Source organism: Nannobrachium achirus (genome assembly GCF_963921795.1).
Source record: "Nannobrachium achirus genome assembly, chromosome: 8".
In the NCBI taxonomy this organism is placed as follows: domain Eukaryota; kingdom Metazoa; phylum Chordata; class Actinopteri; order Myctophiformes; family Myctophidae; genus Nannobrachium; species Nannobrachium achirus.
Window position 1 is genome coordinate 56,728,731 of NC_137817.1, and position 17,280 is coordinate 56,746,010.

General features: G+C 42.5%; 1 protein-coding gene across 1 annotated transcript; it reads left to right on the forward strand.

Moving 5' to 3' along the window:
- Positions 1–960: 960 nt before the first annotated feature.
- cldn15lb (claudin 15-like b) lies at positions 961–16,086 on the forward strand. The gene is made up of 6 exons (XM_080731570.1): positions 961–1,113; positions 3,143–3,412; positions 9,969–10,133; positions 11,388–11,469; positions 12,537–12,650; positions 13,148–16,086. The coding sequence occupies exons 2-6, from the start codon at positions 3,193–3,195 to the stop codon at positions 13,236–13,238; spliced, it is 672 nt and encodes a 223-aa protein (XP_080587696.1). The 5' UTR covers positions 961–1,113; positions 3,143–3,192; the 3' UTR covers positions 13,239–16,086.
- The last annotated feature ends 1,194 nt before the right edge of the window (positions 16,087–17,280 follow it).

Consider the following 17,280-nt stretch of genomic DNA (forward strand, 5'->3'; position numbering starts at 1 on the left):
CGAAGACATGGCGAAGACATGGCGCGACCTCGCCCTTGATTTGGTTACCCAGGCATCACAGGGATCTCCATATATGGCATTATTAAAAGGGATTTGGTTCCCCTGACATCACAGTGATTATATATTACAGTTTACAGTTTAGGCATTTAGCAGACGCTTTTAATCAAAAGCGACTTACAATAAGCAGATAAAACATCACAATAATAAACAAGATAATATGTCAGTACATCAACAGCAATATGACAAATGCAAATGGATATCTATCTAGAAAAAACACAATATAATCAGTAAAGAAAAAAGTTCTAAAAACCTAAAAAACAAATGCTAACTAGCTTCATGTATGGTCATTGATTTTTCAGTAGTGCTAAGGGTTTAGGTGGAGTCTGAAAAGGTGAGTCTTCAGTCCACGGCCAAAGCTAGCGAGTGAGTCCGTTGTTCTAAGTGCGACAGGGAGTTTATTCCACAACTTGGGGGCCAGGAGGGCAAACTGTCTCGGACGAGTGGATTTTTGCCCTGGGGTTTTTAGCGAGGGTTCTGTCAGCAGACTCAGCATCTGTCAGCATATTGGCACACACTGGCCACCTGAAGTCAGAGATCCTGAGATCCACATAATTACCTTTTATTGGTATCAAAACTAAACCCTATCATTATGATCTGAACATACGCAAAGTATCTGCTGCTTGTTTGACATCCCCACCTGTTTATTTCTTGCCCACATGAACCACTAGCAGCACCCCTATCCTGGGCATGTCATATAGTTGAACATTCGGCTAAAAAGGTTGATAAAATCAACGTAGAAATGACATTTTCAACCCTGAACAATGTTCAGGGTTGAATTCCTATTTTACGTGACAGATCTCACAGTGGGTTTCTGTATGTCAGACATTAGTTTGCTCTTTCCCCAGAGTTCGTTGACCCACCCCACTCTCCCTGAATACCCCCCTCACAGAGTCAGTTTCACAGGAACCAACAGATACACACATCTTCAGTTCAGAAACCCAGTTCAGAGGAACTTAAAAACCAAAAATCTAGACAATAAGGAGGAGAACAGATTACAAAACATAAATTGCAGAGATTCAGCGTCAAAGATCCAGGCTGGTCCAGGAACGTTTGGTAAGATCTGCTATTGTAGGTATATAGCCTACTGTATGTTCACTGCTCCAAAAATGTTGTATATCACTGATCAGAGCAAATATGTATTATTTCTCCACCAAAAGCTTCCCATATTTCTGAAACTTTTTCAAAGTTTGCAAAAACAGCCACAATAGCAGATCTGCAAGCTCACCACCACACATTATGATGTACATGTGGTGAGCTCATGCAATTTTTGCTAACCGTCGTACGACAAAGTAGGGATTGAGTGCTTATTACATGTTATATTCATTATGTTTGAACCCAACCCCCCATAGAATAAAACTCCTTATGCCTTATAATCTAGTCATATGTCATTTGAACTATGACACTTGTCAACAAACAATGTGAACAAATCCTCTACGGAATATTTACTTATTTACTTAACGGCTTAATAGCCACGAGCAAGTGCGCTTGTTCGCGTTTCTGTAACAATTGCTGTTTTTTTATGGGGTGGAGTTGTTAGCCCCACGCCCAACACCCAACCTGGAGTTCCAGGTGCTGCGTTTCGTCGAGCCTCTCTCCCCTGAGACCTGCCCGGCTTGGTTGAACCTGGCATGGGTATGACACCCGCCGGTATAGCCCTCAGAGTCACGGAGGCACACAAGCCTCCCCAGTCCCCATGCACCGCAACAAGGTAGCAACACATGGGAAAGGGCATTGCAGCAGAAGGGTGATAATTGTGTTTTGTTTGTTTGTTTTTGCAACAGAAGGAACCTGTCCTTTTTAATTTTGTGCACTTTGATCACCTTAAAGCAGCATTATAACTTTCTTCTTCCACTACGGATTTGAACCCGGTTTCCTGCGCAAGTGCTGACATTAACATTGAGCTAGAGCCAGCCTGCTTGCTCAGGGGATACATTGAATCTTGACCATCATGTAAAAAAATTGTGTGAGACATCTAAATGTCTCAATAGAAGAGCAGGGAGCCAAAATACCTCAGTTGTATAAGTTAGATTGTATTAACATACTCTACCATACACATTGGACACAGTTACATTGTATTCATCAAACAAGGTTACATAGTGCTGCTTTAATAAATGGGTTGTTATTATTAACTGTAGATCATGCTAAGAACTCGTCTCATTTAGATAATCCAGTGGTTCTCAACCTGTTCAGGCCTTGACCCCCCAAAATAATCATATTTGAAATGGGGATTGATTGAATACTTTATTAGCAGTTTGAGTTCCGTTCTACTAATAGGTTTTAAAACCAAGAAAGCACTATGGCCTGTTTACATTGGGGTCCTTTGTACTCAATTCATTGAGACCCCCCCCCCCCCCCCCCACCACCCTGACAAGCACTTGGAATTGTAGGCATTACATTCAGTTTGGACTTGTTTGTACAGATATGTCGGGGACCCACCTGGGGGTCCCGACCCACAGGTTGAGAACCACTGTTCTAGAGTACATCCGCATTGATAAAGCACAAATTAAAGCATCAAATATATCAATCATTTGATGCTAAAAATTTCGCTGGTGCATCTTCAGGTTGTCTATTTGATTCATCACGTCGATCGTTTATTCATTTTCACATCTCCGGAGTGAAAAGAGAATTGGTTCCATGTTGATGACACCACCACATCTTCCTGTACTCATAGGTCAGGGCCCAGGGGTGTCCAAAGTGTGCCCCGGGGGCCAATTGCGGCCAGAGGACGAATTTTATATGACCCGCAGGTTCATTCCTAAATTGTATTACACACACGTGCCAGCACCGTCAAACAAGAATATTTTCCAAGAGCATAATTTGTCAGGATTCCTTGTTCCCTGTTGTCTCATTCTGAAGGGGACAAAGAAAGGCTATTTGATTGTATTTTGTACCTTGCACGTCTGGTGAAATTTGTGTTTTGTTCAGAGCACACAGCTGACAAAAGACTGTTGATATTAAATAATGATGATGATAGTTAAATAAAATAGTTTAAATGTGATGCATAGGAAGGTACATTATGTCAGGAGATGTTGTCGGCGCTTGGGGGTTTTAATATTTTCTAATGTGGCCCCCTTTGAAAAAGGTTTGGACACCCCTGTCATAGGTCGAAGCCCAGTCCATAGCAGCAGCAGCATGGCTGCTCTAGCCATCCAGGTGGTGGGGCTGGTGATGGGCGTGCTGTCCTGGTGTCTCCAGTCCAGCTGCACCAGCTCCCAGGTGTGGAAGGTCCGCAGCCACTCGGAGTCGGTGACCACCAGCCAGTGGCAGTTTGAGGGGCTGTGGATGAGCTGCGCTGCCACCTCCATGGGCGCCATTCAGTGCAGCAAATACAAGACCATCCTGGGACTGCCAGGTGAGACACTTAAGGTGGTTGCACATTGCACTGCGTGTTTTCGTTGCGTTTTGGAAATCCGAAAGCCGTAGGCCAGGGAGAGAGAGAGGAAAGAGAGAGAGAGCACCTGGTCCGAAAATAAATACGAAACGGGCGGCAGTGTGCAAACGTGATTGACATAACGTGAGGTTGATTTTTTTTATTCACGCACTCCGAAATTCACTCCGATATTCGGCCCGAAAAACGCAGCAGTGTGCAAAGACCTTTACTGTACTACCAGGTGAGACACTTACCCCCAGGTGAGACACTACTAGGGGTGTAACGATGCATTTTAATAGCGATACGATACGCATCACGATACATGGTTGACGATACGATACATGGACGATATCGGTTCATTCATGGTGAATTCGATTCAATGATTTAAAATCGTAACTATTTAGCAAATAAATTAAATCTGTGTGAAACGTATCCATATTGCAGGAAATGTGTATCATTATCTATACTATAATTTTGCGAATGTCTGAGTGAGTGAGTGAGTGAGTGAGTGAGTGAGTGTCTGTCTGTCTGTCTGTCTGTCTGAAACAGCGTTTCTCCTCAGTGGCTGGAGCAATTGATCTGAAATCGCATCACCATTAGCATATGAACACACCTAACATAACTGTGAAGCCCGTTTGTCACTTTCACAAATCATATACTGTATATTCGCATTTTTATGGTGTATCTACTATCTATTCTGCATCTAGCATGTGTGTGTGTGTGTGTGTGTGTGTGTGTGTGTGCGTGCGTGCGTGCGTGCGTGCGTGCGTGCGTGCGTGCGTGCGTGCGTGCGTGCGTGCGTGCGTGCGTGCGTGCGTGTGTGTGTGTGTGCAGGCAGGCGGGTGTGTGCGCAGGCGGGTGGGTGGGTGGGATGGGGGGGGGGGGGGAGGGGGGAGGTAGCCATTAAACAAAACGGGTATTTCTTACATTGATGCTCCTACATATTATCATGCAAGCACCAGTTAAAGTTACTTTCCATCCCTCATATACTGTATGCACAGTGCACATCCCATAACCCACACACTGCACATCATTTTGGAGCTCATATCTTTGAACGGGTAAGGGCTATGATATAAATAAGTAAATACGGTGATTCGCTGGCAAATACAGTACATGGACATTATATTTCAACATGGACAAATCTGCACCTTGACATGAACACAGATATTACACACATTTATCAATAGACCAAGAGTAGCGATATGGAATGGAAAAGTAATTAGACCCCTCTTTTTAATTTTTTGGGGGGGGTTGGGGGTTGGGGTGTACGGGGTGTTGTTGGGTGGCGGTTGGGGGTATTGGGCTGTGGGAGTGGGGTGATATGAAGGAGGGGGAGTTGGGGGTAGAGGGCAAGGGATCATGTTGAGAGGGGCCTGGGCCAGTGGGGGGCCTTCATGTAGGATTGGGCCAAATGCCCTAGGGTGATTTTTTTCTGGTATTGGGAATGGAGTGAGCAAGAGGGAGAGAAAGGGTTCTGAGAGGTGCGGTGGAGCTAGCCTGTATAGTGATTTACAGTATAGGCTAAGAGGAAGACCTTGAAGTGAAGGGAATTAAGGACCTGTGTTGGTCACACAGGCTAACACATTAGTCTCGAAGTCTTTTCCAAAGACACAAGTGAACAAAAGACGAGGTTTGGTTTGGGTGGGACTGGAGGAGGGAGGGATCGATTCTCCACTGCCTGAGCTGTCGGTCCTCCTCCCCCGCTGTCAAGTCCAAGTGTGGACTTTGTAGGAAACGGTGAGCGGACCCAGCCAACCCGCAGCGTTGGCGTCATTGGAGCATTTAGCGGAGACAGCCAACCAACGACAGAGACCAATTCCCCACAGGCACACAGGAGCGAGCGCCGGTGATCATCAGTCTGACATCTATCAATTTGTTACTGGCAGAAATGCTGTCAGTGTCAATTTGGCAATTAACCCTGTTTCTCTCTTCACCTCCACCAACTCTCCACCTCATAGAACACAGAAACAATAAAGAATAGCACAACATACCAAATGATATATACAAATACTACCAAATAAATATGGCTGGCTGAAACACAAGGCCTGAATTAAACTTTGTCAAACCTTGTTGAGGTTAAATGCGAAAGTGAGAGGTTGGCAATTGCAATCCCCTGGGACCCCAAATGCCAGTGGCTATACAGTATATTCCAACTAGTGACACATGCAGCAAGCAGCACTGAGACTCTGTATAGCTCACGGAATAAAGAACCGTGTGATCTCAAAACCTTGGCTGTGGTCTGTCCTACAATTGAGCTGAGTTACAATAACATTCTAAAGGCTAAAGCTGGCCTAAACTCAGATGGTTACTTAGGAACGGCCGTGGAGCAGGACTGAGGCACCAACATGGCCAGGGAGGAGGAATATGTGTCATTTATGTACTGTAGGTCAACAGCCAACACTTCCTGTGTCCTCGTGATTATGGTGATGACTTCAGGGGAGGCGCGCTCGTTTTATGAGCCCTGAACAAAGAGTAAAGTTCCCCTACACCTGAAACTAGGTGCAGTAACACAGAGTATAGTGCCGTATAAAGAAAACAAGGTGGGGGGAAGTATCGAAACACTGTTACTGCTGGGGAAAGAGAGCGAGCGGGAGAGAGACAGAGAGAGAGAGGGGGTGTAGAACAGGACATCAGAAACACTGTATAAAGGGCTGATTGGTTTACTTTCCACTCCAGGGCAGTGTCAGATAGAAAACACGTTAAGAGAGAAAAAGAGAGAGAGGTCTGCGAGTGCGAGGGGATAGATTGATTGATTGACAGACAGACAGACAGACAGACAGACAGACAGACAGACAGACATGACAACATCGCTGGAGTTAACGGGGTTCCTGTTGGGCGTGGGGAGCTGGTTGCTAACGGGCATGAGCCTGACCAACGAGTACTGGAAGCTCTCCTCGGTGTCAGGGAGTGTGATCATCTCCACCAGACAGTTCCAGAACCTGTGGCGGTCCTGTGCCGAGGACAGTACCGGTGTGAAGAACTGTCGCGAGTTTGAATCCCTGCTGGCCTTGCCCGGTACGTGACCTGACCACATGGTTGAGCGGAGCCCCTCACGGCTCTATACCAGTGTGTGTTCTGTGGGGGAAAGCTTTAGCTGGGAAATAGCCGATTGACAAGCTTGTCTATATGTTATTTCATTCCGATAGCTCTCGCCACAATATGGATGCTGGGGTTTAAGTGGTTTATGGGAGAGAAATACTTTAGAAATTGGCACACCAGGCTCTTCCTCAGACCTGGTGGCTCGAAACGTTACCAAGTAAAATTACATTATGGGAGCAGCAATACTGGTGTAAGGATTGTTATTCTTGTATCGGCTACTGTTGAACTTTTTGATCCAGCTGCAGCACCCAGCCTAGTAGGTCTGGGATGTGCGTGTCTTTCAGCTTCTGTCTCTCACAGAGAAATAGTTTAGGGCAAAAGATTAAGGGACAACTTCAGATATTTACATACAGAAAGATCTATACAACAATATCGGTTGCATGTTTTTACTTTTTATGTAATTAAATGGATATTACTTAAACTGTGAAAAGCTTCTGAAACTGCGGCTGTACAGACATCACAGTAATGACATCAGGAATGAAGGAAGTTTCTAGTTGTTACTCTACTGGGTATAATAATAGTAGGTCTGGGATGTGCATGTCTTTCAGCTTCTCTCTCGGAGAAATAGTTTAGGGCAAAGATTATGTGACAACTTCAGATATTTACATACAGAAAGTGAGAAAGATCTATACAACAATATCAGTTGCATGTTTTTATGTAATTACATGGATATTACTTAAAATGAAAAAAAGTTCTGAAACTGCGGCTGTACGGGTAGCATCACAGACATCACAGTAATGACATCAGGAGTGAAGGAGGTTTCTAGTTGTTACTCTACTGGCTATAATAATAATAATAGTACATTATTATAAACTATAAATTGTACGTTGTAAATTCGAACAGGGACTGGTGGAAGATATAGGTTTATAATGACTTTGTTATGTTTATTTGTATACATAATTATATAAGAACATATAGCAACATAATGAGTAAGATGGTTTATATACTTAACATTACATTAGAAAGGTGTGCTCGGTCAAGTCCATCAGGAGGTATGCCTTTATAGTACTAGTATGCAATGTAGTGGCAACAGTGTAGCCTACTGTACAGCAGTGGAAATAGTAGTGTGTGACGTGATTACCTGTAGTACCTGTGTCTTCCTCCTTCTCTCTGTCATACACATCGCGATTGACTACAGCCTCTACAGAGTCCAGGGTGAAGAGCTATTCACTTCACCGCAGTGTAGTTTTCTAGCTATCACCTAAAAATACATAACAAAGCCTAGGTGATAGCTAGGAAACTACAACGCGGTGAAGTGAATAGCTCTTCACCCTGGACTCTGATAGAGGCTTACCTCTCTCACTCTCTCATACCAATTATGTTTATGTCAATCAAAGGTTGAGATTTGCACTAGTGTTCGGTTTGTATTGGCCCACACGGTGGCTTTGTGAGTCCTCTACAGGAGGAACTAAGATCTATAATAAGTCTAATGGCATTGACAGGCTACACAAGTTGAACATGGCACTGAAAAGCAATGGCATGTAGTAGAAATGTACACAGCTATATTAAGGTGACAGACCGTGCCGGCAGTCTCAGGACAGAGACCTAAGAACTGTGTATGTGCTTGCATGTTTGCATGCACACGCAGGATATTCAATGTTAGATGTGGCTCATGTCACGCTCCATATTGTATATGGCCAAGACTCCATATGTGGAGCTGACTATCATCACCTGCATCTCCATATATGAAGATCATGACACTGATCTCACCAAACCCTGGATAGCCATTATGATACACAGAGACTAAAACTATGACGAAAAATGTTTGTCGACTGTGTTTTTTTCACTGACGAAAACTAAATAAAAACTAAGCTGTGATGACTAAAACTAAGACTAAATATATTGACAATTTCGTCAACAAAATAAAAACTAGACTAAAACGTTAGAGAGGGACTGTGCTGAAGAGAGTCATTTTATGTTTGGTTGCTCTCAGGTGTTGCATGCTGAAAATAACAGATCTATAAGCTCACAACGCGTCGGGCGCGTCGCGACGCGTTTGCGACGCGTTTGCGACGTGTTGTGAGCTTGTAGATCGGCTATTTTCAGCACGCAATCAAGTGTAAAATCAGACGTTACGGTGCCATCAAGGCCTGCCAAAATAGATTTTTGTTGACTAAATCAACAGTAGATTTAGTCGCCATAAAATCTTATATTTAGTCGACTAAAATTGGACTAAAACTAAAACTTTTCAGGTGACTAAATTATGACTAAAACTAAATGACATTTTATTCAAAAGACTATGACTAAAACTAAATGGACACCTGGATCATCACCCAGGTCACCGAGGTCGATGACTTCGGCCTTAGGGCGTCTTACTAAATGATTAGACTCTTGTGGTAGTAGTGCAGATGAACCTCCTTTCTTCTCAACTCTAGACGACTGAGACATGGTGGACTTGGGGATGGAGGTGGGCAGCTCGTTGCTTCCTGAAAAGAGAAGGGGTCGGAGGGAGCCTGGGATCAGTACCATTTTCGGGTTTCTGATCCGGTCGGAAAGCGGAAATAACCTACGTCGTGTTGTAGTCATCAGGCGGACTACAGGTTTGCCGGAACCACCAAACCGGAAACCAGAATCCCAAATGTTTAAAATAAACATGGTAAACATAATAAAATTGGTATAATCGTTTTGTTTATTTTGGTACAATAATCGTTTGGTATGTTCATCTTCTATTCTAACTCGTACTGCGACTAGCGAGAATAAACTCATTGATTCGCATTGTTACGAAAATAACTTTATGTCATGTTGTAGTTTGTTATAGTCATCAGTGGGCCCGGAACCATCAGTTTTTGTATTTATTTTTTCTTTCCGGTCTTCTCACACAGATCACACGGTGGGACAATTTAGAACGGATACCAGGCTTTCCTCCGAGGTGGAAAGTCTGGTGACGCGAAGTTAGGTCAGAGGCAGTGATATTTAAAGGCAGGGTTCGATTGCCTGATTGGCTAGAGGTGCTCACAGCCTCAAGCTGTGAATGACAGGATGTTTGTGACGCATCAAGCGTAGTCTCGCGTGGCCAGACGGTTGCCTCCGCGATTTGGTCAAATGCTCCCAGCATACAGGTCTGGCAAAGCAGAAAGATAAAAATGAGTGCGAGATGAAAGCGGAAGTGAAGCCCCCACGTCACTTCCGTTTCAGTCTCACATCGCACACATTTATCATTATATAAATAAAAATCATATAAGCATGTTTAGCTTGCTGCTTAGCAGAAATGACATTTTAAAATATATTTTTTTGAACGTTAATGCCCGTTTTCGATACTCGCCGTTCGGGAGCTGCTGTTCCAGACTCTATATAGCATTCAGAGATTGTGGAATAGTTGTCTACATCAAGCGTGACAGAGATCTTCCTTATGAACTTACGCTAGAGCTACTTTAGGGATGTCCTGATCAAATGACCCATACTATGTACACTAAAATGTATAGTTTTGTGTCTCACACAGGTCACATCCAGGCCTGCAGAGCTCTGATGATCATGTCTCTCCTGGTGGGTCTGGCTTCCATCGTGGTCTCGTCTCTCGGACTCAAATGTACGAAGATCGGCAGGACGTCGGAACTCGCCAAGGGCAAGATAGCCCTCACCGGAGGCGTGCTGTTTATCCTGTCAGGTGAAGACAACTTAAAATGCCAGTGTGATTAATATAGCATTTAAAATGGAGGAGGTGGTGCTTCTGTTGTACTGATTGCCATTCAACTTTTTGTGCGCTGCACATTGCCAGTGGGCCATGGAAGACAGTCAAACTAAAACAAAAGTGTAATCTGCCTCATGATGCTGCTATTTCCAGCTATAATACTTGAACCATACAGTAGGTAATATGATCAATTTCTAGCTTTCTCTCCGCCATTTCGCATTTTCTTCAAAACATGTTTTTTCCCTACTACTCCTTCACATTTTTTGTCCAAAACTCACACATAACTACACATCATCATCTGGAATCATGTGATAAATATGCATCATGCATATCTTTGTATTCTACACCGATAAGCTCTTAGCATTAAGGCTTCTTTATTTTAGGGGCCTATTTTACTTAGAAAAGTCAAAAATACATATCATCAGATTTGAATCACACATGCAGAGCCATAATAATAAGAAAACATAACATTGGGCAGAAATTGTGAAAATAGCCGATCTACATGCTCACAACGCCTCGCAACGCAAGGCGTTGTGAGCTTGTAGATCTGCTATTTTTCTTACAACTCCAAGTACTTGTGCAGGGTGGGGGGTCCCTAGCCTGGTGGGGCCCGACGTCATACTGCGTTCACTCAGTATGACGTCGGGCCCCGCCAGGCTAGGGGGTCCCCAGTTCAAGTATGATTATTTTGGGGGTCGCGGCCTGAAAAGGTTGAGAACCACTGTCTTAGAACATCTATATCCCCCTGTAGAGACAGCTGTGGTGTGTTAAAACAGGTGTGCGCACACAGACTGCATTTACGTAATATATTCATTCAGAGTGAAATAATTACGACCAGGGAGCGTAATTGTTTACATGGACCCTAAATAAAAGTAATCCTTGTTTAAATACCTCAAAGCATTTTAATCTGAATATTATTTTTGACATACACAAAGTGGTTCTTCCGGTTTTCTTTTTCTGTCAATTTCCAAACAGAGACCAACCAACCAGTGCGAAACAAACAGAATTAGTGTTTACATGCTGATATTTTCTTGTTGATCTGGATATCAAAAGGTTTACTGCACCACCCCTCTCAACCTCACGAGGCATTTCTTTTTCCCCAGATTGAGCTGTCATCCTATGAAGATAAGTGGAATATTAGGGACCAGGGTCCATGAAAACGCAGTCAGGCACTGACTGACAGCTGTGTTTTCTAACAGGCGTGTGTATGTCGTTTGTTTTTTACAACAGGCCTATGCACCTTGATAGCAGTGTCGTGGTACGCAGCTCGAGTTGTCCAGGAATTCTATGATCCCTTCTACGGAGGAGTCAAGTGAGCATGGATTAATCTACTTCATATAATAATACTCAGGATTTAATTTGTAAAAAATACAATAAAAACACTTAGGCCTATCAAACATAAATATCAAACATATCAGACAGACAATCTACATTTTCCAAAAGGAAAAGCATGTATTTAAAGGGATATTCCACTTTCAAAAAAACTTTTGGTCATTTTATCGTCTACTCAGGCTTTTGTGAACACCCTGGACAGATTTTAATTTGCATGATTCAAATATTTAGATATTTCCCCACTCCCCATCCAGGGCCCATTCCTATAGAAACCCATTGTAACTTCAAACTCCATTTTAACCATGATAGATTCATCAAAAACACCTATCTTTTTCCTGGTGACTCATACTGCCCTCCTAATACGTGAGCATGTTTTTTCAATAACTTTTTTCATTTTATTATAATTTTTTCCATTTTCCCCCCAAAAAAAGAATTCTCACACCCAGTTCCTCTCAAGCAGGTGTGTGGGTAACAAAACAGTAGAAAGGAATCTGACGCTGAGAGAGATTAAGCCGCACACCTTTCTCAAGCTTGAGAAAGGTCTCACGACCGAAACTTTGCTAAATTATCCTCTGGAACAAACAAGTGGCAGTGTGCGGGTTCATCTGTCTCAGGGTCAGATTCATTCCTTCCCTCCTCACATATTAGGAGGGTAGTATCTTCTTCTTTCTTCTTACCAGAAAAAAAGACAGGTGTTTTTGATGAATCTATCATGGTTAAAATGGAGTTTGAAGTTACAATGGCTTTGTATATGAATGAGCCCTGGATGGGGAGTGTCTGATTAAATGAATATCAAATATCGAAATATTAAATCATGCAAATTAAAAACTGTCTAGGATGTTCTCAAAAGACAATAAAATGACAAACATGCACTTTTTTAAAGTGGAATATCCCTTTTAATTAGTCTGAAGCAGCGAGCAAACATAAATGAATGACAAAGGCAGGAGCACATCAAAAACAGAGGAATGGATCCTATCTACCTCACCCTCCCCAGCACATCCAACGCTGCTAATACTAATAAAGAGTGTATTTATTGTGTGTGTTTAGGTTTGAGTTGGGGACAGGCCTGTACCTGGGCTGGGGAGCGTCTGCTCTGGCCATGCTGGGAGGTTCCATGCTGTGTTGTTCCTGTAAGAGAGACCCCCCGGGACCCCCAGCAGGGTAATGAACACTGACATCACTCATTTATTCCATGAATCTACAGGCTACAACATGTTGGCTTGAATATCAGTTATTTCAGGTATATAAATAAGCGACACTCGTGCGATTGATTATAAATTAAGAATTAGCCTGTAAGCCTTTAAAAGCAGCAACAAATGATGGTACCCACCACCCAGGCGGCCAGGCCTGGAATTTCGTCATTTTAGGGGCAAGGCCACTTGGCCTTTGGTGACACAAAGGCCAAATGCCAGGTCAGGATGGCAAATAAAACAAGACACTCGATTGGTTTAAAGATGGGGACTTGGTGCTTTTATCACACAGAAAGGACCAGGAACGTTTCGGACAGACAAGCTGCCTTCTTCAGGCTTGTCTGTCCTTACTGTGTAATAAAACGTTTGCATCGGCAGCTACGAGTGTCTTCTTTGATAATAGTGTTTGTTCCGTTGGAACTGTGGTGTGCTGTGCACTTTCTGATATGTGTTTGTTTCCTGTCCCAGGAACTTCTCGTACAACTACAACACCACCGACCACAAGATCTACAGAGCAGCTCCTATGTCAGAGGCCGGCAGCCACAAGGCTTACGTTTAAAACTCCACCACGTCTCTTATTCAGGTCCTTCTTCAGCTGTTACTGTTCATGGTTTTACTGACACAAATGTTGGAGGGAGAGAAGGGAGTTTTATTACTATAATGATATGTTGTATTTATGATGATGGTCCTCAAAGTACTACAAAGTTCACTTAAAGCTATACTGTGTAAGATTCTCAACTAGTGGTCAGTAGCCCTATAGCAAACCGCGGTCGCGTTCGCGTCTTTCGCCCGTTTTTCGTACCTTCACACCCCCGCGTCTGCCTCCACAACGCCGAGAGCTATCTTTGGAGGGGTCCCTGGTTCCTGTGCGTTCAGGCATTCCGGAGAAACGGACTACTTCACCCTGCCTGGTAGGCGAGATTACCTTTTGAGTAAAGAGACACACAGGCGACTACAAATATGGCGACCCCACTTCAAGATGCGCTGTGATTGGCCGGTAGTGTACCATGTGTGCATGATCGGCGATGTGATTGGGCAACGTATACACAACGTATACAGATGATGCAGATTACGTCAATTTTGCGCGAAATCCGGTCCACGGCCAGGATCATAGAAAACATATAAAGAGAAGGCTTCAGAAACTGAAAATAGTGGGTGTTCTAAAACTTTAGCGATTTAACAGTTAGGACAATTTTAAGATTTGTTTTATAAAAAAAGTTACATGGTACAACTTTAAAGGACAACTTTAGTTTTTTACAACAAGGGTTCATATTTTAGATTTTAGTAATTAAATAATATAAAAGATGGGTGTTAAAAGTATTTCATTTACTTTTCATTTACTCTTATTTCAGTGGTTTGGGTGGCTAAATGTGTCATTTTACACAGAATAAGCCCATTCCCAAGATACAACACAACCTTTCATGGTTGGATGTGACTTATGGGGGCTAGAAGTGTTACTGTAAATAGCAATAAAGAAACTACTGGCGTATTGTGTCTAAAAAGACATATTTAGCCACTTGTACGCATGCCCCCATGCGTACGCATGCCCCACATTTTAGCACGGTAAACGCGATAAAACAATAGAACAAAGCAAATGAAAACATTTTAACACTCACTTTTTCTTTTCTCTAATTACAATCTAAAATATGAACCCTTGTTGTAAAAAAACAAAGTTGTCCTTTAAAAGTTCACCTCAAAGCTCTGAATCTTTTTCTGGTGCTGTCACATTGGCCCTTTTTCCACCAGGGTTGAAACAGTACCGTTACACTATGTGTCACGATTCTACAGGTTGGAAAATGCAGATGTGATATAAACAATGGATAATGATATAAACCAGGGGTCTTCAACGCTTTCAGGCCAGGGACCCTGAGAGAGAGAGATGAAGCAGGGAGCCCCACAACCTTATAGATTCCATATAGTTTCTTTGTTTGACAGCACAATCGTCACTGTATTTTGGATTCATGTCAATTTGTGTTTTCAAATATTTAACCACTTGAACCGTCAATACTTACCTTTCACTCTGTACTTAGTCTGCTCTTTTCCCCCTCTACACCAAACCTCTTTGCCGAAAATAGCCAATCTACAAGAGGCGTTGTGAGCTTGTAGCTCTGTTATTTTTGGCTAATGTTCTCAGAATATGGACACTAGGATTCAAGTGGTTAATATAAAAAAGGAGAAAAAAAACATTTCTATCACTCGAGATTTGCCGGACCCCGTGTTGAAGACCCATGATATAAACAAAGAAGCCATGGGTCATCATCAATATGTCTGTACACGGACAAAATGTGTCCTTGGCAAAGATTTGGGCCTTGTCCATGCGGCACATTTTTGATTTTCTGTTTTACACACCATTATAATGTTCTTATTTTAATCATAATACCCAATTACTGAATGTCAAGTCTCCAGGTTTTCTTCAGAATATATATGACACTCTTTGAGACTGTCATATTATAAGTCAACAATTACTATAGTGGTTCTCAAAGTTTTATTGTACACTCTGCAGTGTACAGATGGACCTGTAGAGTCCATTTGGTTCCATTTGTACACTCTCACAGTTACAGACCTGTTATGGTCATTCGGGGCTATCTCTTCATGTGTTTCTAGAACAGAACTAGTTCTACAGAACCAAAGTTATTTTGGTGGGAAAGGGGCCCTTGTCTCTGTACTCCTCTTGTCTCCACTCTCTAATCCTGGCCCTTGTACACCTTCCTTACTTTTAGGTTGATTGTCATGTTGCTTGTTCTATTGGACAAAGTGCCATTTTAACACTCAGGGGATAAAAGAACTTAAATAGAATTTACAAAGCAAGTTTGTATTTTTTCTGTTGTGGTTAATTTTTGGTTTGTTTGTTTGTTGCAACAAAGCAAAATTATAAACTACAGCTTGTTGTCTGAAACAAGTGCCTCTTAAGATCATCATATACCACCACCTCAAAAATGTATTTCTTTTGTGAGATTATAGGATAGGCTATAGTGCCCTCTGTAGACAAAACCAGGGAAATACCCTGCATCCAAGATCAATTTTGTGCAAGCACACTTGGTTTGGTTCTTGACTTACGAATACCCATACTTTTGAATATGTTTAATTCTCACTGCTGTTATTTGCTGTCTGAATTTTGCCATGGGGATCAATACAGATCTTATTCTTATTTCAGTACATTATATGTTTCTAATTCTATTTATTCTATTCTGGAACCTTTTTCTTTTGCGGTCAAAGCACTTCTGTCCCTGGCACTATAGAGCAGTGCTGAATCCATGGAGAGTAACCCCCAAAATTATGAATTACTTTGAGTGAGTGAGTGAGTGAGTGAGTGAGTGAGTGAGTCTTTATTGACATCGTTATTGTCAAAATACACATTTATATATAAAAAAAGAAGAAAAACAATAAAGCTTGAGAGCTTATTTCCATTGTGGTCCTTTATTAATTATTGTTCATTCACATACGTGTACATTATAATTCATTCTGCAGTATTCAGTTTGTGAACGCCATATTTACAGCCATTATCTAGATACCATTGCCAGTGGCATAGTCCAATTCTAGTTCAAACTGACGTAAATCAATAATGGGTTCCAATGATTACTTCTATGAAATGTATGTGAATACTGTTAATGGAATTATTTAAACCTTACACCTTGTCATTAAAAACATTGCACATTCTGAATTAATCTGCATCTGCATTCAACTACGACACCTAGCGGCCAAGTGGCTACATTGCATGTTCATACTGTACCCTCAACTAATTCCCAAATTGGGGTCTGGAGACCCCCAGGGGCCCTTGAGGCCTTAAGGGGGTTCCAGGGGGTCCCTAGATAAAGGATGTACAAAAGTCATATGAATGACTATTCCGATCATAATTTTAAGCACTTAAGCCCTGTTCAAAGTTTTCAAAAAATAGCTTATCTAGGGCGAGGTCGCGCCAATTCTTGGCCATCTGGCCAACCACAGCGTTTCTCTGACGATTCTAGTTGTTGTCATACTGGGGGGAGTTTGTTCATGACAGCCATTGACTCCGGCCTAACAATGGCTACTGTCTATGACGGTAGTCCCATATGACATGATGGACTGGACTATCTCCATATGTATAGTGTTCTCCACATCTCCATGTTTAGGCCAAACAGGTTCGCTCCATTTCTCCATGTATAGGTCCAAATGCCCAACGTTGAGCTTGACAATGAAACGTTCTTAACACAGCCGCTCCCATATTTACTTTAGAAAATATGTTAAATTCTAAGAACGTTTCGAGTACCGGTTTGATACAAGAGCGAATAAGCGCTACACTTCTGGAATCCTGTGCGTCGACTTAAAGTCAGATACCAGGCCTAATAACTTTATCTGGCCGCCCCGTTGCCACCTCCTTGTTACATTTTCTTTTCTCCAGGTGGATGGACATTCTTTAGGTGATCTAAGTCCAGCCGCCCCCAGACAGTCAGACAGACAGCCATTGACTCTGGCCTAACAATGGCTACTGTCTATGACGGTAGTCCCATATGACATGATGGACTGGACTATCTCCATATATAGTGTTCTCCACATCTCCATGTTTAGGCCAAACAGGTTCGCACCATTTCTCCATGTATAGGTCCAAATGCCCAATGTTGAGC